Source organism: Chelonoidis abingdonii, chromosome 1 (assembly GCF_003597395.2).
Source record: "Chelonoidis abingdonii isolate Lonesome George chromosome 1, CheloAbing_2.0, whole genome shotgun sequence".
Lineage (NCBI taxonomy): Eukaryota > Metazoa > Chordata > Testudines > Testudinidae > Chelonoidis > Chelonoidis abingdonii.
Window position 1 is genome coordinate 324,537,574 of NC_133769.1, and position 25,950 is coordinate 324,563,523.

Sequence of the window (25,950 nt, forward strand, 5' to 3'; positions counted from 1 at the left end):
CTAATCCGATATGGTAATACCGATTTTAGCGCTACTCCTCTCGTCAGGGAGGAGTACAGAAACTGATTTAAAGAGCCCTTTATAGCAATATAAAGGGCCTCGTAGTGTGGACGGGTGCAGCATTAAATCGGTTTAACGCTGCTAAAATCAGTTTAAACGCGTAGTGTAGACCAGGCCTCACTTGCAGTCTGCTGTCCTCAGCCACATTAAGATAGTCGCTATATTCTAGTGCGCTAACAACTGGGATTAACCCTACAACATTTTCATTTGATATCAGACAGCCTCCTACTGCAAGGGCACCAATCAAGCTAATCAAAAGGGACATTTTAGTTCTCTCTTTCTAGATTTTATGTGAAAATGAACCACAACACGACCATTCTTCCACTAAAGAGAAATTCAAAATAAAAAAAACAGGAGAAAAGATAAGGTATCAAATAAAATTTTTAATTCATTTCCACGTGCTGATCAAAAAATTTAACATACTAGTTCTGGACTGGCTCTGCTCTATGACACCTCAGCACTAGTATAGTGGAAATATATCAACCAACCATAGATTCCTAATAGAGCACAAAGAACATACAGGAGAAGGCAAATTATTTTTAAAAAGCAACCACACCTCTTTCCAGAATAAAGCACCTGGCACCACCACCCTCCTGAGATATGTGAAAGGGATAATGGAAGTGACAGAAAAAGTTTTAATCCATACTTATCCCATAAACATCTCACACACTCACCCAGGGCAATTCTATTTAAGGAGATCCTTCCACATACATAGCCTTGTTTTTAAAGAAGAAATAATTATTTTAAATAGTATGTCACAGAAATCGTAATATGTCATTTCCACTATTTACTGTCACTTTGTGCTTCCAATTTTATTCAAATATTTTTGGATGAACTAGTCTGAGGCAGTGGAAACACACAAAAACAGAAAGCAGCCAATAGTTATTCTGAGAGTTAACACGAGTAAAAAACCACAAATACAATACATATAATATATATTACGCAAAGTCTCATTTCAAATTAAAAGTAATTTCAAGATACCCCAAATTAACCTCCAAACTTAGCAGGCTGTTTACTAACCTTTAACCGCCTCACCATCTCTTCTTTAGATATTTTATCAGAGATTTCTTTGACTCCTGGAGGATATGTAATTTTTCCATCATTGGCTCGTGTCTTTGAATGAGCCATGATTTCACTGTTTTAAAACCTGTAAAGAGAAAATCAAAATTAGTTAGTACTTTCACAAATAGTTTTTAATCTATCTTGATATAACTTGCAATACAACAGACTGGGTGAATACATAATATCTTAGTGGGACAGATGGCTTATTTTATAGGTAGTGAGATAAATATGAAGGGCCCTAAATTTACCCTTCAAATAAACACTTGCAAGTCCAACTGAAGCCAAAAGGAGCGATACCCTTATTATTGAGGGTAAAGCTGGCCTTGTTTGTCTTTCAGTAATCAACGGTGTGACTGTACAGACCCTAAGGTTTCTTCTCACGTAATGGCACCCTAAAGAAAGGAACCAAGAGCAAATTTTCTTCAGATATTTTAAGCCACTAAGACATTCTAACTGAACATTACCTCCAGAAGTAAAACAGCAACACAACAATCCCTCATACTTACTTATAATTTGACCAGTATACTAAGGTGCAGATAATGCTGCCTTTCGTTACCATGCTGACAACTTGATAAATCAAAAAACAATAACATGCTCCCTAGATCCTATGGACTTCTAGGCTCTCACAGTAGAGCTCTCTTAAAAGGAACTAAAGATACAGTTAGAAAAACAGAAGTAAACAAGTTAAAGATGTTGGGTAAAATTTTCCAAAGCGCTTAAGTGATTTAGGAGACTAACTCACTGAGGCACTTTTTGAAAATTTTACTTTTAATTTGCCACTGATATGTAACAATCTCCTTCTCCCATCCTAGAAGAGATGTGGAAAAACACTGAAATATAGCAGGAGCATGGGTAGTAGAACAGCAGGAGAAGGGAAGAGGACATGCCTATTGGGAGCTTTCTCCCATGCCCCTGCTCCAAACTTAGGGGGCAACAGACCCAAGGTTCCCATTTAGCCCCCAGGAACACGTTGACTAGAACACTCCAGCAGCACTTCCAGGGAACCACATATAAGAAGTCTAGGGAAAACAGGAGAGGGGCTACACATCAGCAGACTTTTACAACCTTTAACATCTGCAGGGAGGCGATGCTCATCTTTATTATTTGTATTGCCACAGTCCATAAAAGCTTTACTCATGGACCAGAACCCCACTGTGTTAGCTGCTGTACAAACACTGAACAAAGAAGTCCCTGCCCCAAGGAGTTTACAATCTAAGCACATGCAAGAGACAACAGGAGAAGTTTAAGGAAACAATGAGACATTTGTTACAGGCAGTGGTCACAGCACATCAGCAGCCCAACCAGCCTCAAGGTTTTTGTAGACATCATAGCTCAAGAGTTTGAGGAGGGATTTCAATGAGAATGACATAGTGGATGTTTACAGGGACCAGCTCCCCAGTGTGAGAGGCAGCATAGGAGAAAGGGGGGAAAAAAAGCTTGTTTGAAAATTTAACAAGTGGGCAATGGAGACTACATAATGGGGGAACGGGAGGCAGGCATCAACAGCTTGATGCAAATGAGAGATGATAGGTAGGGTGGGGATTGGTGTGAAGGGCCCTGAAAGTGAAGATAAGCATCTTATACTTGATGTAATAAACAAGGGGGAGCCACTGGAGGGTTGCAAAGAGAGGGATGACAAGGTCAAAGCAATGGGCTAGGGAAATTATCTTTGCAGCGGCACTCTGAATAATTATGAGCAAGGAAGACTGCCAAACTCCAAGACAAGTATATCGCAGCAATCAAAAAAAAGGTCAAGTTTTGATGTGTGGATGGGTAAGAAAGGCCGTATCTTAGAGATGTTATGCAGTAAGAATCAGCAAGATTTAAACATAGCCTGAATATGAGGACCTAGATAGAGGTCTAAGTAAAAGATCAGAGCCAGATTACAGACCTGAGTGACAGGCAGGATTGTGTTGTCCACAGTGATCAAAAAAAGAGGTAGTGGGGAGGGCTTGAGGGGGAAGATTGGGAGCTCTGTTTTTAGTCATGTTTAGCTGGAGCTGACAGCAAGACATTTATAAGGAGACGTCAGAGAAAGAAGCTGAGATTTCAGTCTGGACAGAATGAGACAGGTATGAAGTACAGAGGTAGATCTGTGAGGCCATCAGCATAGAAATGGTAGCTGAATTTGTGTCTGCATATCAGATTATCCAGAGAAGGTACAGAGGAAGAAGAAAGGGGGACAGGACAGAGACCTGAGTAGCACCTACAGAAAGCTGGAGATGTATGAGAAGAATCGTCTAAAGGATAACCATTCTCCCCACCACCACTGACAAGTAGTCTGTGTGAATACCTATTTTCCCCTTTCTCCCCATACAAGGGTTCCCCATCTCCACCCCACCAGGGGTTCTCTGTGTCCCTCCACTCCAAGGTCGCTCATTCTCTCTCCTCTCATGGCAGAGGCTCTGTACGAGCTCATTCCATACCAGTGGCCCGTCCCATTCTAGTGTTCTTCATTATCTCCCGCTCCCACCATGCCAGAAGCACACTCCCATTCCCCTCTTAGTCTCCCCCCGCCCCATTATTCTTCTGTCTGGCTGTTTGTTAACTCTATTGACAGGATACTGTTATGCACAAAGCATTAATGGGTGCCATCAACCAATTGTGATCTATAGATAATTGTAGAGGTGCTTGAAGCCACTATGGCTGTGTTAATCAGATGGAAGGGGCTACACTGATCCTGCATTTTTCTCCTCCCCCCCGCCCCCAAGATCAAAAGGATTCTGGTCACTGGCCACCAATGCCTAGTACATTTCATGGAATGTTGGAATTATAGGATGCAGCATTCACAAGTTAATGCATTAAGTGTGGAAAAAGGCTGTGGAGTTGATTGTAAATGGCCAAAAATTTTCTATTGTCTGGAACCAGGTTATGTAAGAGCTCACCTCTTTCCCCAGTCCATGCTGTCACCCCTGAGATCAAAAGAAGCATTCATACTGGAGTCCCCTCGATATAAAGTGAAAATGAGCTGCTGAAAGGTATTCACCAGTGGGGTCCTCGACATTGGAATTTGCTCTCCCCACCATTAGTTCTACAGACCCCAGATGTTAATCTTCTTTGCACATTGAAAAGCGCACACTAAAAAGCTCACCTTCAGCCCCCTCAGTCTTGAGAAGAGAATAAGCTAAGAGTTGGAGGAGTTTGGTGGATATTTGTGTATGGGTCTTATTGACGTGTTAGTCAGGATTCCACAGTTAAGGCTGAGCTGAGTTTTTCACCTAAGCAGAGAGATTCTCTCTCTCACACACACACACACACTATGAAAAAGACAATGTGCCCGTCCAAAAATTACAGCATTTTTTAATTCTTAGAATGTATAAGTAAATGTTAGCTGATGAGTTAAGATTAATTTTAAAATCAGTCAGTGTTGGACATTTTAACTTTCCATATAGTTAAAAGTTGCTGAAACTTTGTAATCATAGGTTACATTAGTTGTTTTAGGCTTAACGGTGTTTTTTTGTTGTGTTTTGTTTTTTTTTTTTGCCATTCTTCATAATAGAAGTTTCTTCTTTAGCAGAGCCTAAAGAATATTGTTCTACACCAGAGAATTCTACGACAGACTACCCTCTTTCATGGCTGACATCCACTGCTATTTATCTAAATGGGAATGAGGCCACAGGCTAGGCTACTATAAACAAAGATGGCCATTTCCTTCATTCACCTGCACCTCACAGAGTGCAGTCTAAGGGCTTGTCTACACTGGCACTTGACAGTGCTGCAACTCTCTTGTCCAGAGGTGTGGGGAGGGGGCCGGAAAAAAAAAAAAAAAAAAAACACCCCCCTGAGCGCTGCAAGTTTCAGAGCTGTAAAGTGACAGTGTAGACAGTGCACCAGCACCGGTAGCTATTCCCCTCATGGAGGTGGGGTTTTTTTAGAGCAGTGAGAGCACTCTCCCCCTGCACAAGCCAAGTTAAAGCGCTGCCCTGGCAGCACTTTAACATTGCCAGTGAAGACGTGCTCTAAAGCTTCAGTCCCAATGAAGACAGGCTACATTTTTAAAGAGCAAAGTTTTGCGAGTTTCTCTGACAGAAGATTTTATACATCAGAACCTCCTGACGGACACACATGAAAAAGCGAATGGCAAAAGACTACCACTCAATAGGAGGTAAAACAAGCAACATGTGGACTTAGGGGGAAAGTGGAGGATAGCTCAAAGGGGAACGTGGGGTGTCCATCCTGGCTGATTTCTACTGCACTGCCGATGCAAAGCAGCTCTAAACTCTAATGGTGTAAAACAGACAGTATACCAGTGAACTGGGCTTTCAAAATTAAAATAGGATATGCACCCATAGCACAGGATATACTCCTACTGATTTTTTAAAATACAAATTTGAAAAAAAATTTCATATATCTTCCCTCAAATTACCTATCCTACAATCCTAGATTAAAAATACAATTCAAAGTACGGCATACTTTTACATGTGTCAAAAACTTGGGATAGGTTCCATTTTTTTCTAAGTTCATGAGCTCTTAAACTAGCCTAGAAAATTCATCATCTACATGGTAAATTAAAAGAATGAGGAGTACTTGTGGCACCTAAGCTTTTGTGGGCTAAAGTCCACTTCATCAGATGCATGCAGTGGAAAATACAGTAGGAAGATGTTTTTTATATACAAACAATAGACACACACACACACACCCCCCATGAAAAAATGGATGTTGCCATACCAACTCTAATGGACTAATCAGTTGAAGTAGACTATCATCAGCAGGAGAAAAAAAGTTTTTGAAGTGATAATCAGGATGACCCATTTCAAACAGTTGAGGAGAAGGTGTGAGTAACAGTAGGAGGAAATTAGCATGGGGAAATAGTTTTCATTTTGTGTAATGACCCATCCACTTCCAGTCGTTATTCAAGCCTAATTTAATGGTGCCCAGTTTGCAAATTAATTTCAGTTCTGCAGTTTCTCGTTGGAGTCTGTTTCTGAAGGCTTTTTGTTAAAGAATTACCACTCTTAGGTCTGTAATTAAGTGACCAGGGGGGTTGAAGTGTTCTCCGACTGGTTTTTTAATGTTATAATTCTTGACATCTGATTTGTGTCCATTTATTCTTCTGCATAGAGACTGTCAGGTTAGGCCAATGTACATGGCAGAGGGGCTCTGCTGGCACACGATGGCATATATTACATTGGTGGATGTGCAGGTGAATGAACCTGTGATGGTGTGGCTGATGTGATTAGGTCCTACGATAGTGTCCCCTGAATAGATAAACCCTCAGGACAGCAAAGTCAGCCCTGGTAAATTCAGAATCAATTTAGATATGAATTACGTTAGGGAGAAGGTCCAGATGCTGTGTCTCTTCCCATGCAAGTCAAAGGCAGGTAGCACAGAGTCCTTGCTGTTTTAAATTGGAAGATACAGGAACCAGATGTGAGCCTGTGGGTATATGCGAGAAAATTGGTAGGTGTAGGTAGGTGAAGTAGCCAAGAGAAGAAGAGGAGATTGCATTTTTTTTTTTGGTATGTTACACACTTTGGGGGAAGAAATGGGAGAGACAGTAAACTGAGGAAAATGAGAAAAAAAAACAATGTAGGAAAAGAGAAGGGAATTATAAAGAAGGAAGAGAGGGAACACACCCAGAACAATGATAATATGAAGATACAAGTGGAGTTAAGCCAGAGAGGCTAGAAAATGTGAAAAGCAAGGAGAGAGTTTAAGCTGCATTTTTAGTTTATTAAACAGAAGGTGATTAACACTGCTACAATTAAATACAGTACAAAAGTACACAATTGTTTTATTCCTTTACATTGCAGAAGTGGAGCAGAGTATTTTTCACTTAAACTAGCAGACTGAATCATTGTGGCTAGTTGATATGAAAAAGTTCGATCTCTGGTACTGAATACTTTAGTAATACTTATAGTTTTCTTTAAATGCTAAAATTATGAATTGCATACATGCAAGTATCATAGCATTTCACTCTACTTCTATGTGAAGAAAATTACATTTAAAACCACATTTAATGCGAAGTTATGGTTATCCACAGGGGGTTGGATTGAATACAATTCATTACCATTAGCAGAAACATCAGGTAGTAATGACTGTCACTGCCAACCTAGGACAGATTCAAATTGGTAATTAGAAATGTAATTATTTACAGGACAATTAAGACCAGAGAATCATCGAATTAAGTTAAAAAACCCAGATGGCTACTTTAAAATAGCCAAGTTACCAAAAGGTAAAAGGTGCCTTACACATACACTATTTTTTATGAAGACTTTTAGAACATCGTTCCTTGACCTTACATGTGCAAGAGTATAGAACTCTGCTGTGTGCTTAAGTGTAAATACAACATGGACTATGGGTCACATTACTAAATACTGACATGACAGATTTAATGGATTAGTAAGTACCATTACAGTATCTCAAGTCAGTGATCCATGCCCTACAGACAGGTCTTAAAACACAATTCAGTGAGATGCAGTTTATTATTTCTGTTTGGATGGCAGTTTACATGGCTCAACATTCTTCACTTTAGTAAGTTTAAGACAGACCCATCACATGGTGCTTCAATTGTGATTGATATTGTGGCAATATTAAAAATATGAACATCTCCCAATAGATACAAAGCCAACTAATGAGAGCACTTTTTCAAAGATCCAATATATATTTCACTGTAATATAAACCCTGAAGACAAATAAAGCTCTGCCCCCTTCTGCTATTCTTGTATGAAACTTCTCCAAGAGATAAAGGAAACTCTGAAAACTTCAACATAACCATGATCAATTTTATATTTCATGCAAGTTTATCTTTCTATTGGCTGACTTTAAATCACATATTATTTAAAATCCCAAATCCAAAAACTATCAATACAAAAAATTCACCTTATTTAAAAAAAAAAAAAAAAAAAAAAAAAAAAAAAGACACTGTATTTTTACAGCTATTTCACTCAAGATGTTTATAACACATGGTATAAAGGAGAGTAATTTTAAGGGATTGTCTACAAAGGGATATGATTTGCAAAACACTCTAATGTGCTGCGCTCACTGCCTCATGCAGACTCGGATTTAGCACTCAAAAAAGGTACCTAGTTCACGTTCTTCAGTTAATAGTAAATTACTTGCAATCAATTTTCCATATGAAGCACATACAACCTTCTTTCTAACACTTACATTTCATCTTTACAACAGATTACTCAAACAAAAACAGGGCATGGAGTAGACAAGACTCTTGGCAAGTGTTCTCTGCTGTCCGTAAGTCTCAGACTTTAAGATCAGAAGCGAACATTATGATCATCTAGTCTGACCTCCTGCACAATGCAGACCACAGAATCTCACCCATCCACCTTGCCAAGCCTATCATAAACTACCCTGCTTCAACAAATGCTGGGAAAAAGCTTAATCACTCCAACAAACTCTCTGAAGCATTCTTGGTCCATTCAAACGTGACTTCAATCCCCTCCATAGCTGAAGACTATTCTATCATCCTTAACCTCACTGTTATGTTTAACAGTGTAGTTTTAAAAGACTTTGCCATCAGTAGTCTCTTTTTTGGACTCTTGAGGACAGACGCACCTCAGACACTAGATCAGAGCATGAGATTCAACTCTCTTCCTGCTTTACTAATTCCATCCTTAAAAAGGGAGCTCAGAACTCACTCCTTCTGTGCTGCTTCCAATGATGAAGTCCTCAACCAGCTCAACCAAACACTTTATGCCTTTCCTACTATCCACACAAATTGACAAAATAAGTTTCAAGGCTATGGTTCTCAACCTTTACCATACGTTACAACAGTTTTAAGCTCCTCCCTTTAAGGATGGAAAGGTAACTGCCATCTCCTCTGGGCTCTCTCACAATCCCTATGTTAACATGCTGATGGTCGAGGGAATATTCACCCTTCAAGTGAACAAGTGATTTTAGTTCTTAGTTTTGCACTGAATATAAATTTCACTGGCTCAGGGGCTGCCACACTGAAGGGCAACAGAAGGCAGATTTTTAGTGATCACAACTCTGACTGAATTTGCACAGGGAAGGCACTATCTTTTGGACTTTATCAGTGGAATCCAGAACCAGAAATAGCTTAAAATAATAATTAGAAAAAAATTAAAAGACGTTTAAGTATCATTGTATAGCATTCTTATTTACCAATATTTGAAGAAGGGAGATGTGCTTAAATATACAAAGTACTTGCAGCACATAACTGCGCACAGATGTTCAAAATGTATTAAGATTAGTAGTACACAACTGCAAATGCTACATAAAAAAGAAGCTATAAGACATGGGGGAGGAAAGAATGTCATGGAACAGATTTGCATGTAATTCTCCAACCCAGGGTATGGATCAGTAGAGGGAGGCACTTTACAGCTGCTACTCCAGCCTTGGAGCTTCAGAAAGCCTTGGGGCATCTATCTACCCCAAGGGATAGGCGGTAGATCTGGAGATCCATTGGCCATGCTTCAATTTCTACAATGTTGTATGGGAAGCCACTGCAATCCACAATACACAGGAGGTGATGAATCTTTTACTGGGTTTTCCAAATCCTGATACCTCAATTTGCAAGACAACCACATGGGTTCCGCAGTGGTTACCTATTCTGCCAACAGATGAAAATGCAAGTATTTAGACCAAGAGAAGATTTGAGTTTCATTTCTGCTAGATGAGTTTCACTTTCAGATTTGATTTGGAGTGTAGGAGACCCCCCATTTTACGAACTAATTGGGGACTTAGACGTTAACAAAAAAAATTCATAAAATTGAACAAAACGTTACAAAAGATATGGTGCATAAGTTGCAGTATGGTCACTGCATCTTTTTTGTCTTGTCTTTTAGAGTATTGGAAATTGCTTTGCAATAAGGTTTGAAGGCACTGGAACGTGAAGGGATGTCAATTTGTTTTTCCATCAACATCACCTGCATTATGTGCTTTTCCCCACATACACACCCCCCATCAGGAAAAAATGGTTCACATAGCTGGTCATACATAACAGTTTTTGTAAAATCAGGATTCTACTGTAGTTCAAAACAAAGGATTTTACACACATTTCTTTTGGTTTACCAATCCACCCCAAACAGTTCATTGGTGACTGAAAAACTACAGAAATCCTCTTCCTCCTCTCCTTCTCCAAAATCATGTGGAACTATAAATCTCTCCTTAAAAATACAATCACTTGCTCTCTCGTTTACCATAATAATCTGAGGAATCTGTCTATGTACAATTTATTAATTCTGTTTTAGGTTGTGTTCTCCATATGTTTACGCCCTTATGACTATATGGCAGTCAGCTTACTAGACAGAGCACTGGACCAAGACACCAGAGACCTGGGTTCAACTCCTGGCTCTGACAATGGTTACTGGGTGACCTTGCACAAGTCACTTCCTTCCCTGCACCTCACTTTCCCAATCTGTAAAATGGGTATAATGATCCTGACCATCTTTGTAAAGCACTCTAAGATCTACTGATGAAAACTGCTGTACAAGAGCTAGGTTTTATCATCTGCACCATATCCCTGCCTGAGTGTTTATCTCTGAATAGGATGGTTGTTAAAGATCATCAAAACCTAAACCGGAATAGATTTTGCCCAAACAAATGGGAAATCTGAAACCTAAAAGAACCAGTTAAACCTAGCTTATCTGCAGGGAAGGAAAGGAGCAGTAGAACTTCTCTAGGATAGGAACAAAGACTGAGGTACAGTCCTTTAAAAAACAGAGGCTGGGAACCAGAATGGATAAAAACCAGTATTTTTTGCTTTAAGTTAAAATTTTAAATAGTTACTTTAAAAACATGGTAATTGACAGTATATGTTCAGGTCTGAAATTGTTAAAATTATTTAAATTAAATACAAAAAATAGAAAGCAGTACATGTTTGCTGCTAAGTTTTAAAGTTAAACCACTGAAAAGGTGGAAGCCATTGGTCCATCACCTGTAACCAGTTTGCTGAAATGCTATACCAGCTTTTGATAGCAGCCTCTCCTGCAGGTGCAGAAAGAATATTTTCTTAATTTCAGTGTATTCAGCTACTTCAACTCAATGATTAATTAATGCAAAGTTAAACTGGGAGTTGAAAAAAAGCAAGGAAGTTTTTTCCGTTTCTAATCTATGATTACAAACTACGAGCAAGGGGATGTGACCTACTAGTTCTAAAACACTGAAAGATAGGGTCATCAGACATCAGTTCCATTAACTACTAAATACTTCCTTTAATATATGTTATAAATGCAAAACATGTTTTGATAATTTTTTTTTTCTTTTTATGTAGCAAGCACATTTAAGGTAGTTTTATTTAATTAAAAAAACCAAACGCTGTTGTAGAACTGATAAATGAAATTGTTTTTAATTGTTCGTTTTATTAATGTAACTTCTGTTCACCATTTACTACACTTGCCTGCATCTACACTTTGCATTAGAAAATTGGTAGAAAACTTTGTATAAATCTTAAGCCCAGGATGTATAGTTAAAGTGAAGAATGTGCTTTTTGCTAGAAGTAAATAAGATCTCCCACCCACGTCTGTAATACAATTGCCCCATTGACTGATAAGGTGTAAATAAGTGAGGTTGGAAGACCCACCTCAGACGCTACAACAGTTGAGAGGGATGGAACCGAGCAAGGACAATACAACTTGTCAAGTGGCCAATAAAGAGCAGACTATTGACGACCTCAGGGATTAGAAGCAAGCACTTTCTTTAAAACGCCCTTTGAGCAGCACTGGACACACCCGAAAAAAAGCGACAAGACCGACACGAGCCCAATTTTGCTCCAGAAAAAAAAAGCAGCACAAAGACCAAGGGACACAGACCCAGATTTTGAATCTGGTCTGGATTTGCATAAGAGGGATGCTGCTATAAATACGAGGTGTCTTGCAGAAGGACCCTGGGTCTCGTCTTGTCACCACGGAGCATCGATCCGGATCGGCAGAAGCCCAGCTCCACCCCTCCCCCATCTAACTCACCTGGCCAGTGCATTTAAGGGGAGCAACTAGTTGGTAACAACAGCAAGATGAAGTGTGTTTGTGTGTGTGTGTGTGAATGCATGACTGTAATGTATCATATGCATATGATGAGTATTAATTAATACCTGTATTACTAACAAATGTGGTGTTTTGCCTTAATCCCCCTGAAAAGATCCCGTATAGTACTTTAAGTACAACACTGTTCTTGTGAATTGAATTTCCATCGATTTTTGGCACAATTTGACACAAATCACAAGTAAAAAATCAATCATTTAGTAGGTAAAGAAATGCATCATTTATTTTCTATCATGACAAATAACAGTTAATCTGAATAAATGTAAATTAAACTGAAGGAAGCAGACTGCAGAGGTCAAAGATGTTTGGAGGAGAAGGTCTGAGCTGAAGAAGTGTATTCCAACAGAGGGAACCCTGAAACGACACTAACCCAAATCCCAAAGAATGCTCAAGAGTGATGAGGAAACTGAGGCAGAAATGCTGTACAAGAGTTTCTTATTTTGCATGGATCTTTATCTCTTGTGCTGTCTAAAGTGAAGAAAAGTTTTTAGAAATTATTTTCCAAAGCCTGTATCTATTTGCTTCAACTATCACATGTCCATGAAGGTGCTATAAACCACAGTGCTCAGAAGGGTGGAGTTCTGGGAAAAGGTGTGCTTAAGCTACTGGGATGTCTTGGTAGGTGATCACTGATCTTGGGGTCCCACTTCCAGAAGGGTTACCAGACACAGTCCATGCCCACAGAGCATGCTGGACAGGCCGGTGCCAAAGACAGACTGTCTACACTATAAGCAAGGGGTGTAATTCCCAGCTGACATACACACACTCTCATCTGAGCTAGCATGCTAAAAACAGTAGTATAGCTGCAGCAGCATAGAAAGCAGCGACCCAGGCTTGCCACCCCGAGCACATACCTGCACAGTTCAGGTGGCTTTTTACTCAGAGCAGCCAGCCCATGCAACTGCTGCCTATTGTACCATGGCTACACTACTATTTTTAGTGTGCTAGCTCAGACGAAAGCTAGTACAGAATATGACTATATAAGCTGGGAATCTCATCCCTAACTAGTAGCGTAGCTGTAGCCTCAGTGGCTGAAGCCTACCAGTGACTAAGCGGAGCTTAAAAGCCCACAGATCCACTGTTTGGATGCAAATAGCAGCCTGGCAAGTGTCTGGCAAGGGGACCTCAACCAGGTCTGTAAACGTTTATTATCTAGTTCCTTCTCAACCCCATATATTTTTCTGCCAATCTCTTCTGCTACCTCAATCCAGAATTTTCTCCCTCGTTCTGATTCCCCATTCTTTTTATTTCCTCTTCTTCAAAGAACGCACAGCCCTTTGGCAACTTTACAGATGTGGGGAAGAGAGAGATGGACCATTCAGGTCCAAAGCAATATCATTAACCAAAGCCAAACAACTTTATAATTCAGTCTTTCAAGAAAATCTTACTTTGCGTCTTGTTAAAGGCTTACTTGGGTTAGCTGGTGATCAACAGTGCTTAGGTCTGATCTGGCTTAAATTTTCCCACTAAAAGATGAATCTATTGTCAAGGAATCATAACTTTTTTTTAAACAATCAAATCACTTCAGGTTGAAACTTGGCAGACAAGTTCCCAGATCTAGACCAAAACAGAAAACTTTACAAAAGCTGAACCAGTATGATTTAGTGGGTAAATACAGATATGTTTCATATTGATTCAGACAAAATATTTAGATGAAAAGAGTGCATTTTCCTTCCTCTCATTAATATATCTTTAGATGCAACACTGCTTCAACTGAAGAAGTGCTGTTCAAACAGTGAAGGTATATAGTATTATCCACAGTGGGCATCAGCAAAAGAGGAACTATAAATCTTAAGGGGTTTTATCCTCCTCTCTCTGTAGGACAGCATTATACCCTGTAAGGATTGGTGTAAGTAGTATTTACAGAAACTGCTATCTGCTTAATCAATGATCTTCTTGAACTGAAGAATTTTGCTTTTCTGGTAAGATTAACACTTCACCATAGACAAGTGACATGCAAAACAGTGGGCTTCACCACAAAAAGAGAGTGTCATTAATGGTATTAATCCATTGAGAGTCACTGTGTCAGACAAATAAATGTTTCTGCTTAAGTCAAGAAACCTCTTGTAACCTTTAGCCTTGTATCACAAAATATGGGGGAGAGAGGAACTATGAAAAGTTGAAACAACGAGGAGTCCTTGTGGCACCTTAGAGACTAAAATTAATTTCGGCATAAGCTTTCGTGGGCTAGAACACAATTCATCAAATGCATGAAGTGAAAAATATAGGAGCAGGTATAAATATATGAAAGGAAGGGGGCTGCTTTACCAAGTGTGAGGTCAGTCTAATGAGATAAATCAAACAGCAGCAGGATATCAAGGGAGGAAAAATAACTTTTGAAGTGGTAAGAGAGGCTCATTACAGACAGTTGACAAGAAGGTGTTAGTAACAGAAGGGAGAAATTAGTATTTTGGAAATTAAGTTTAGGTTTTGTAATGACCCAACCACTCCCAGCCTTTATTCAGGCCTAATCTGATGGTATCCAGTTTGTAAATTAATTCCTGTTCTCTAGCTTCACATTGGAGTCTGGTTTTTTTGAAGTTTTTTTGTTGAAGAATTGCCACTTTTAGGTCTGTTATTGAGTGACTAGAGAGATTCACGAGTTCTCCTAATGGTTTTTGAATGTTACGATTCCTGATCTCAGATGTGTCCATTTATTCTTCTGCATAGAGACTGTCCGGTTTGGCCAATGTACATGACAGAGGGTCATTGCTGGCACATGATGGCATATATCACATTGGTAGATGTGCAGGTGAATGAGCCCCTGATGGTGTGGCTGATGTGGTTAGGTTCTAAGATGGTGTTGCTGTAAATTAATATCTCAATAAAACAAATTAAATAATTAAACATTCTGTGGAGAGCATGAAGGCGTAAGGGCAAGAACTAGACCAAAGTACAGATGTTTATATGGTGGACTGGACGCAGCTGGAGGAGAGAGGCTTTTTTGTAGAACTTGTGGCTAAAAAAAAAAAAAAAAAAAAAAAAAACGTCCAATGACAAAGCAAATGTAATTGATTTACTGCTGTCTTCTTAAGTCTTCAGCTGCACCACTCCAGTGCAGCTGCAACAGGTTCAGAAGCTCCAATGAAGTGAAAACTAACTAAACTCTTGTCAGTTCTCAGTGGGCACAGTAAAAGTGACAAGAATGGAGCCACTTTTGCACCACCATTCAGTGGGATGGGAGGAACTAAAAAATGAAGGCTGTGGGGAACTGTTGTAGCAGCAGACATACAACCACTACAGCAGTCAAAAACCTGAGGGAAGAAGAGAGTTCCCTTGAATGGTGGGGTCTCTGAAGCTTTCATATCCACCTGCAACTGATCTATCTAGTCCTGACTGCCTGATACCCACCTCCATTAAAAAGCACTCTGAGAACTACTGATGAAAAACAAATTAGTATTATTAGTAAACTGCATGAATGGGAGTGGGCAGGAGTGACTAATGAATTTAAATAACTACAGCAGAAAGGTTAAAGGAGGAAAATAAAGAAAATATGGAAAAGGAAAGGCTTGAGAACAATGTAGAGAAAGATGAAAAGAACAAAACAAAACAAAAAAAAGATTCACTTTTAAAAAAATCATGGTGTAAGGAAGAAGTAGATTTCTTCAGGCAGAAATAGAAAAAAAAGATGTCACAAGATGAAACAGGTATGGTTCCTGAAACAACTCAAATGTTTTGTTTAATTGTACAAATTAATAATTAATTTCTGTTAATACATTTGTCATATTTGACCAACTCATTAGCTTTAATAAGTGCTCAATTACTACACCATAAATATACTAGATTAAGACCGGTAGAAGTCAAATATATTAAACAGATTTTTCTTCTGACCTAGTAGAGAGTTAAAATGTTTCAAAATATTTATTCATATATTCCAAGGCAAGAAGGGATCCTTGTGATCACCAAGTCCAACCTCCTGCATAACACAGATCATGGAACCTCTCCAAAATAATTTCTAGAGCACATCTTTTAGAAAAACAGGCAATCTTGATTTGCAAGTTGCCAATGACTGAGAATCCACCATGATTCTTTGTAAATTGTTCCAATGGTTAATATCCTTACTGGTAAAAATGTACACCTCCCCTCCTCACTTCCCCTCATGCAGAAGAGAAATATTTATTGAACAGTTCTGGTTCTCGTGCATCAATACTGATAATTCTACCATTTCCATTTATTAATAGACCAACTATTGTTAGCACTCTTTTTGTTCCTAATACACTTAAACATTTTATTGTCCTTAACTCTGCTGGCCACAGATTTCTCCTTGTGTCCCTTTGCTTCCCTTATTTTTCTACAATTCCTAGCTTCTGATTTACATTCATTATCACCCCCCTCCCCTTTCTTCAATTATTTATTATATCTGCTTTCACCGTCCCCTAAAGAAAATATTTTTAAACTAATACAGCCTTCTCCCGCTATAGTGGGTTTTTGGCTTTTGGGGCATCTTGTAAAGTTCTTAAACAGTTCAATTGTTATTGAATTGATTAAATTCTTCCTCCTAACTCATCTGGCTCAATTGTTTTCTGCGTTGTGAGACTGGCCCTTTTAAAGCATTTTTTTTCCACTAGTCTGGACTTTATTCTTCTTGCACATTATAAAGTTGATCAAGTCAAGATCATTTTCTTCTGAGTCACTGATGACTCAGAAACAGGTAAATCCATTTTTGCCACTTAATTGTTTGGGCTGACATTTTCCCAGGTGGGTGTCCACCTAAGAGTGAATTTTGTTGGAAGATTTCAGCCAGAATGATTCTGCCATTTTTGAGAATATGGCTATGAGAAAAAAAACACCCACATCTTGCTCAGGTTAAATTACGGTGAGGTTTTCTTTGCACAGTTGTAGTGACCCTATGCTTTAGGGCAGGAACTTGAAATTTGGCAAGAGGTAGCATGTGTGTCAGGGATGTACCTTTTGTTCTCTCTGAAAATCCACAGAAATTTGGCCAAGATATACATCTTTGGAAAAGCTCAGTTTCAACATGCTTCAGAAAGACTGATTTCAACTGTAAAAATCACCAAAGATTTCATCCATACTAAGCCTCTCACAGCAACAACAGCTGACAAGATAGCACATGCACTATCCCCGCAAAGCAATGAGCATAGTCCGGCTCAGGACTTCATGGATGAAGCTGGACTTTCTCTGTTAACAGCTGCTCCAGATCAGGGTGAGGTCTGCACTGGAACTGAAAACAGGAAATCTGCCTCTTCTGTCCTCTCAACGATACCCCTGCAGGCATTCAGGCGACATGGAAAAAATAGCCATCTGATCCAAATGCAGAAGGAACAAAACTGGACTACGAGGACAGCCAAGTGTAGATTGGGACAAGGAGTCTGGTGAGACTGGGACTGAGGGGGTAGAGAGAAAACCTAGGATGGAGCCAGATGGGAAAGGATACAGAGTCAGGAAGGGGGCACAGGGGAGGGGCAGAGGAGACTGGGAGCCAGTGGGAGGAAAAGCAAGGATTCGTTGGGCAAGACGACAAACTAGATGGTAGGGCTAGGGGAATAATGAGACTGAACAAGGTAAAGGAGAAGGGGGTAGGCCAGGACAAAGAACCAGCGTGAGGGGAACGGGAATTAGAGGAGACTGACTGACAAGGAGCTGATACGCAGAAAATAACTGGACTGGCTGGAAAAAGAGACTGGAGCAAGGAGCTAGGGGACAAGCATCGGCGCAGGGGAAGACTAGGACAAAGAACCAGTGTGATGGGGGAGGCGAGAGAGAGTTTGGACAAAGAGCTGGGAGAGAGAACTGCGGTTGACTGGGTATGGGTGTGGGGAAGAGGGGAGGATAGAGACTGGGCATGGGTTGGAATTTGGGAGTTGGACATCAAATCAGGGTGGATAAAAATGAATGATGGTTTTTATTTAAAACTGCTTTTTGAGGAAAATCCTTTTTATAAAAAAAAAATCAATCTAGTTCTAATTAATATATCTTTGAGCTATAATTTATCTCATCATGGAATAAAGATTATGCATTCTAATTCTATAGTATGAGACAATATATTCATGTAATGTTTAAGAAAAGTTTTGTAAATGAGTTCCAATAGCTCATGGATTAGGGACCCTATTTTCATAGAATTCCAGGGTTGGAAGGGATCTCAGGAGGCTTTGAGCAGGGGGTTAGACTAGATGACCTCCTAAGGTCCCTTCCAACTCTGATATTCTATGATCTAGTCCAAACTTTTCTCAGAACAGGACCAATCCCCAACTAAATCATCCCAGTCAGGGCTTTGTCAAGCCTGGCCTTAAAAACCTCTAGGGAAGGACATTCCACCACCTCCCTACATAACCCATTCCAGTGCTTCACCACCCTCCTAGTGACAAAGGTTTTCCTAATATCCAACCTAAGCCACCCGCACTGCAACTTGAGACCATTACTCCTTGTTTAGTCATCTGTTACCACTGAAAACAGTTTAGATCCATCCTCTTTGGAACACCCTTTCAGGTAGTTGAAAGCAGCTATCAATTCCCCACCACCACCACCCCATTCTTCTCTTCTGCAGACTAAACAATCCCAGTTCCCTCAGCCTCTCCTCATAAGTCATGTGCTTCAGCCCCCTAATCATTTTTGCTGGCCTCCGCTGGACTCTTTCCAATTTTTCCACATCCTTCTTGTAATGTAGGGCCCAAAACTGGACACAGTACTCCAAATGAGGCCTCACCAATGTCAAATAGAGGGGAATCACCACTCCCGCCATATGAGGGAGATTCCCTACTTACACAGCCCAAAATGCCATTAGCCTTCTTGGCAACAAGGGCACACTGTCGATTCATATCCAACTTCTCGTCCACTGTAACCCTTAGGTCCTTTTCTGCAGAACTGCTGCCTAGTCATTTGGTCCCTAGTCTGTAGCCGTGCCTGGGATTCTTCCATCCTAAGTGAAGGACTCTGCACTTGTCCTTGTTGAACCTCATCAGATTTCTTTTGGCCCAATCCTCTAATTTCTCCAGTTCCCTTTGCACGCTATCCCTACCCTCCAGCGTATCTACCAGTCCTCCCAGTTTAGTGTCATCCGTAAACTCGCTAAGGGTGCAATCCACGGCATCTTCCAGATCATTAATGAAGATATTGAACAAAACTGGCCCCAGGACCAACCCTTGGGGCACTCTGCTTGATACCGGCTGCCAACTAGACATGGAGCCACTGATCACTACCTGTTGAGCCTGACGATCTAGCCAGCTTTCTATCCATCTTATAGTCCATTCTTCTTTAACTTGCTGGCAAGAATACTGTGGGAGACCATATCAAACACTTTGCTAAAGTCAAGGAATAACATCCACTGCTTCCCCTCATCCACAGAGCCAGATTTTATGGGGTCCCAGGGGCTTCTGTATAGCTTTAGGTTAATCTTTCTATCTTCCCAATGGGACTCAGTGCTCAGTCTAGAACATACCAGGAGAGATGCTTAGTTTTGCAGTTCTCAAACTGTGGATTTGTGTCTCTAGAGATAACATGCTTGTTAACAGCAAAAATATTTTAAATAAATAAATAATATCTAGAGGTGAGAAATAACAGGCCTCAACTCTATTGCCCCTCTGCAAATTTGTGTACACAGAGTCAATCCCTTATCTCTCTCTGAAAGAGCAAAGTTTCAGAAAGTTCAATGGATAGAATACTGTTAGGGGCAGAATAGATCTGGACAAGGAGAAGAAGTCTGAAGATAAATGTGCGAAGGGAGGGACAGGCAGTAGAAACAAAAGTGAAACTATTTGAGCAGCATATTCCAAAAGTCTTTCTGAGTGTAGCCTTCATTGAAGAAATAAATGTTTGCTGATGATGTTTTAAAGAAAGGTCACACCAGTGAACTGGAGGAAGTCACTTTAGCACTTGGATTCAGAGACTGTTGAAGTGATAATCTCACTTTTAACAGCAGTAGCTTCTTCTGCCGGTGTAAAAAGAATATTTTCTTCCTTTGGACTAATTCATTCCAAATCATTTGGGACCTGAAAAAGCAGGAAACCCTTGTTTTTCTTTTCCAGATTATGAACAAACAGGAAAATGAAGGTGAAGATGACTGAGTTAGTTGCAGAAGCCAATATTTTATGTTTCTCATGTCAACCTGGCTGACACGGTCAATTTAATTTTTGTTTTTTTAAATATTTCATTTAACTATTTAGTTAAAACAATTTAACAAAAATGAACCTATTTTAAAAAACTTGAATGTTTAATTTAATTTAATTAAATTCAAAAATTCATATGCTTGTTTTGTTAAAATATTATGTCTGCTGTTGAAGAAAAAAATCCAGAATACATAATATTGTTGCTTTAGTTAAATAAAACAATTTAAATGTCTGTCTGGTGATGTTCTCCTCCTAATACAGCATAGCAAGAAAATCCTCCAAATATTAATGATTAACCTCCCAATGACTTCATAAATATCTGCTTCAGTGAGATAACCAAACAATCATTCATTTTCTGATATAGCTGTAAAACGAATCTGAAAAGTTTTCAAAATAAATCACTTTAAAAATGTATAGTGTACACCTTCTAAAAATGAAACCTACATCGATCTCTGAGTTGTGAAGAATATGTATTAAGGTTTAACCACCAACAAGAATGCACATGTGTAGAAATCCATGATTAACTTGAGTCTTCCTGACTAGTGATTTAAATCAAATAGATTTAAATCAATTCCACCCTGCATCAAAGCTAAAGGGGGAGACTACACCTGCCTGAAAAAGAAGCCTGATGAGAGGCAACTGGGACAGCAAAGAGACAGGGACAGGGGAAAAGGAGTCAGGGGTGAGGGGGAGAGGAGAAGAGAACTAGGACAGAGCAGAAGGGGACAAACTTGGAGGCGAAGAGACAGAAAAGCAAGCTCACAAATACACATTCCCCTCCAGAGTCTGGAATGAAATCCAAGATTTCTGAGTATCACCACTCCTCTACCAAGAACAAATAACGATGAGACCCACCGGAGACCCACCGACAGTGTCTCATATCACCCTCTGCTGCTGTCCATACAGCAGCAAAAGTCTGTGTTGTGGCTCTAAAGGTTCCAACCCTGCTGATGACCCATGTGGATGTCAGTATGATTCCACATGGTGGAATGTCTACTTGTTAAGTTTGCTTCTTTTTTTTAAATTAGACTATCAGGAACATTAAGGTTGTGAAGTCAAACATTCAAAAGTTAGGAAATGCCAATATGATTCCTATGTGCATCTTTATTTTAGCTCCCTTGTGCATATGCATTATTACACAAATCATATACTATTTATTCTACAGGACCCCTGCCTCTTCCGTGCACAAAATGGATCATGCTCTGCGGATCAATCAGGGTTGTGTAGTAAAAGAGGCTGTTGCCTATAGGACCCCCTACCTCATTTATTGCAGAAGTGAGGAGGTGTGTAACGAATGAGGAAGGGGATCATAAAAGAGAAAAGACGGTCTCATGGTTAAGGCAGTTGAATTCTGTCCTAGAAAAGTGGTGTCTGTCCCTGTCGCTGCCACAAAATTCCTATGCAATACAAGGAAAGTCATGTAAGCCAAACTTTTCAGAGGTGGTCACTATGTGTGTCTCATTTTCTGGGTATCCAATTTGATACTCCAGGGTCTAACTTACATGAGTGCTAAGCACTCACAGCTGCAGCTGAAGTCAGTGGGAGCTCTGCTTGAATATACAGAAATGCTATGTAATGCCAAGTACTCTGAAAAATCTGGTCCTAGGTGTCCAAATTGGGTACTCATAATCAATGGAAACGTTTGACCTTAATCTCTCTCAGCTCTCCACCTGTAAAATACAGACAATACAGCAACCTCTCAACTCATGGGCTGAAGATAAAAATTAATTAATATTTGTGAAGCAATCAGATATTATGAGCACCACAGAAAAGCCCATGATGAACTTAACTATCTCCAGAGCAGGGGCTTCCTTAATTCTGGTATTTACTAATTTTTGAATGCTTGACTTTGCAACTTTAACAATGTTTTTTTAATGTAGTTTTGTGGATGTAGTGTACAGCATGGACAAATAAGCCAACACAAATACTATGGCTCTGATGTTAGGAAGTATAGTGCACTGGCAGGCAGCTAACATAGGTCTAATCCTGGAAAATGAGCTATAATTAATCTTTTTTATTAGATCAAATTTTAAAAAACATGCACTAGAAATTGTTACAGAAGCCTTGTTGCATTAAATTATACTTTGAGATTTATTCCTTCAGCAGAACTTATTTTGTGATAACTATTTATTAGTCACATTAATGTATTACCACATATACTCAATCATAAGCCGGTTCATTTATAAGCCCACACGTGCGCACACGCACACATACCGCCCCCAAGATGGATAAGTAAAAAATTATGACCCATTCATAAGCCAACCCTATAATTCAGGGGCTGATAAACTTTGGCTCCCAGGCCATCAGGATAAGCGGCTGGTGGGCCGAGATCGTTTGTTTATCTCAAGCGTCTTCAGACACAGAGGTAAACCTAAGTCAGCATTTCTTAAACTGTGCTCCACAGAACACTGGTAATGTGAATAGGTGTTCCGCGAAAGAATCGTATTTTAAAAAAAGAGTCTTCACATTTTTTTTTTAATTTTAAATTTGGCATATTTGTAGCGTAATTTACAACTCTTTTTGAATGACTATAATTTAACATAAAACTCTTTTTCCGGTTATTGACAGATCTCATACTGAATATCATGGCGTAAAGAAAACGAGGCACGCAAGCATGTTGATGTCCACCCCTTTCGGGCACGTTTTAGTTAGTGATGTCATATCCCTTCTGCTCGAGGCTGCACAAACTGCCGCAGTATGCACACCATTCTCTTTACGCCATGTTGAGTACAACATATTCACTCAACACGTTCAAGCCTGTGGGCCTTTTCCGTGTGTGTGATAAGCACAACTGAACTAGCTTCGCTTGAAATAATATAAAATATTTGTGATAAACAAAATTTAACAAAAATCAGTATTTCTAAATATTGTTACTAAACCTAGTCACCATGGATTTGTGGCTACAAGAAACAACTTTGAAATGAAAAGCAAGTTCTTCTGGTACTCCAACTGTGGCTCAAAACAAACAAGCAAAAATACTGTGACACTTCAAAGTGAGGATGAACAATCGCAGTCTTTTGTTGCCAAAAAATCTGTTAGTACCAGCAAGTTATCTAAGGTCAAAGAATTTCCACCAAAGTATATCAAAAAAACACAAGCAGCAGCAGGTGTTAAAAGACCAAAATGAAAGTATGATTAAAGTTATGTCTTTTGGTTTTACGTGTGCTGGAAATAAAGATGTTCCTGATGCACCGTGTGCAACAAAATACTAGCAAACAGTTCATTGGCTCCTGCTAAACTTCGTAGGCATCTGGAAACCAAACATGCTGAATACAAAGACAAAGATATAAGTTTTTTCAAGAAGCAGCGTGACTTACTTAGAAATTGTAAGCTTTCGATGATTAAAATTGCTACAACAGACAATGAAAAGTGCAACAGAGGCATCTTACCGAGTAAGTTACCATACAGCCCTTGCCAGAGAAGCTCACACTATTGGAGAAACGTTTATCAAGCCTTGCGTGAAAGATATTGTAACGTACATGTTGAGAGAACAGTCTGGTAAAAAAAACTGAAGCTGTACAGTTGTCAAATAATACTGTTGTACGGTGTATTACAGATCTTGCCGATGACATAGAAAAAGAGCTAGTTTGCCAACTGAAAATTTGTCATGAGTATTCACTGCAGCTAGATGAGCCCACTGATGTTTCAGGGCTCACTGTGCTACTAGTATTATTAAATCTGTATTGGACAAATATTATTGAAGAGGACCTTCTCTTATGTGAATCTCTGCAAAGCAACATGATTGGAGAAGAAATCTTCAACTGCATCAACAATTTTATCAGAAAGCATGAAATTAGTTGGGGAAAACGTATTGATGTATGTACTGACGGTGCTTGGGCAATGACTGGGAAGATGAAGGAAGCTGTAACGCAAATCATAAGTGTGGCACCAGAAAGCACTAAGAGCCATTGTGTTCTACACAGACAAGCACTCACAGTTAAAATATCAGCATATCTGAAAATTGTGCTCAATGAACCAGTACAAATTACCAATTTTGTCAAATCTTGACCACTTCAGATTATTTAAAATTGTGTGTGAGGAAATGGGTAGTCAGCATAAAAAGCTTCTTTTACATACAGAAGTGAAGTGGCTATCCAGAGGAAAAGTGCTTATGAGGCTTTTAGAGCTTCGTAGTGAACTACTGGTATTCTTCACTTCAGATAATTCAGGATGAAAAGTTAATGACTGTCTGACAAATTCCGCATGACTAATGAGACTTGCACATCTTGCACATATTTTTGCAAAATTAAAATGAAATTAATCTGTCACTGCAAGGAAAGAATGTGACCATTTTTATTACAATGGATAAAACTTCGTTATTGAAAAAGAAACTGGAATTCCAGGCATCTTCTGTAGAACAGAACAACTGACTGCTTCCCTACAGTATATGAATTTCTAACTGAAAAAATTCTATAGTCCGTGAAGAAATTTCTAGCACCATGTTACAGCACTTCGTGACTTGCAGGCCTCTTTATTAGAATATTTTCTTACAACTACTGATGATAATGCTTGGGTTCAAAATCCATTTGTAATTACAGCCAAACCACTCTGCTTTACTGTGCATGATTATGAAAGCCTAACCGACTTAAAGTTTTGTTTCAAGTCAGAGTCAGAAATTAAAGATCTTCCACTGAATAATTTTTGGCGCAGCCTAGTAGAAGAGTACCCTAATGGGGCTAAGTATGCAATTCGAGTGCTCCTTCCTTTTGCTACAACTTATTTGTGTGAGATGGGATTTTCGTATTATACTGCAACAAAAACCAAATATAGGAATAGACTTGATGCTGCGCCTGACATAATGATTCAACTTTCCAGCATTATTTCTAATATTAAGCAAATCTGTGATAGAAAAATGCAGAAACACCAAACTCATTAAATCAAAATTTGTGTTTGTTTACAAAAATAGATTTTCCTAGTAAAAATCTTTGTTTGGTGTCTGCGTATATATAAAAACAGGTTTGTTTGTTTGTTTTTAAGCAGAACACTTTAATTTTGACTCTTGCACTTGATTTTTGTACTGCTTTATACATGCTTTTCCATTAGAAATTGTTAGTTCAAGTTATTTAAAATTTGTATTTTTTGCTTTGTTTTTATAAAATAAAATATATTTGAGCATAAATAATGCAATTTTTTATTTGACAACCAAACAACTATAAAATAATACTATAAGTGTTCTGTAATAGGCTAAAAAGTGTTCCATGGTCAAAAAGTTTGGGAAAAGCTGACCTAAGTAAACTAAGTGTCCCGGCCCGACAGAGGCTTACCCTGACAGGCCAGGATAGCAACTGGTCAGGATTTTTTATTTTTTTATTTTGGGGTGTGGGGGGGGGGAGAGAAAAGAAGCTGGGGGTCAGGAGAGTAACCACTGTGACCACCCCCCACATGACCTCACCCTAGCCTGGAGGCCCCACCTCACACTCTCCCCACCTCATCCCTTCCCATCTTAGCTGGTGTGGGCCAGGAGAGGATGTCTCTGGCCTGGCCGCAGCCTGCTCCAGCGGGCCAAGCGGCTGCAGCCTACCAGCCCCAGAGCTGCAGCTGCTTCGGAAGCTAGGGGGAGAGCAGCATGGCCAGAAGCAGAGAAACTCGGGCCCCAACTCTTCCTTTCTGGTTCTGCTGGCTGTGCTACCTCTCCTTGCCCCCTCTGATGGGAGGAAGGGGCTGTGTCCCACCTCTCCCTCTCTATACCTGTTCACAAGCCGACTCCCTTCTTTGATGCTTCCCTTTTTTACTAAAAAAACAAACATTCAGCTTATCAACGAGTATATACGGTAATTATATTGCATTTTCCACCTTGGTATACGAAT

At 39.5% G+C, this 25,950-nt stretch overlaps 1 protein-coding gene and 1 pseudogene across 3 annotated transcripts in view; one reads left to right on the plus strand and one right to left on the minus strand.

Annotated features, from left to right (window-relative positions):
- PDS5B (PDS5 cohesin associated factor B) overlaps positions 1–25,950 on the minus strand; it is a 281,843-nt gene that overhangs the window by 244,332 nt on the left and 11,561 nt on the right. For 2 of the 3 annotated variants that reach the window (XM_032781999.2, XM_075061643.1), the window contains exon 2: positions 1,081–1,207. In XM_032781999.2, coding sequence (XP_032637890.1) covers positions 1,081–1,188 — 108 coding nt within the window. In that variant the 5' untranslated portion in view covers positions 1,189–1,207. Of the gene's footprint in view, positions 1–1,080; positions 1,208–19,944; positions 20,027–25,950 lie in introns of all 3 variants that reach the window. The other variant, XM_075061644.1, reaches the window with a different exon arrangement.
- On the plus strand, positions 23,064–25,019 carry LOC142046795 (zinc finger BED domain-containing protein 5-like; annotated as a pseudogene).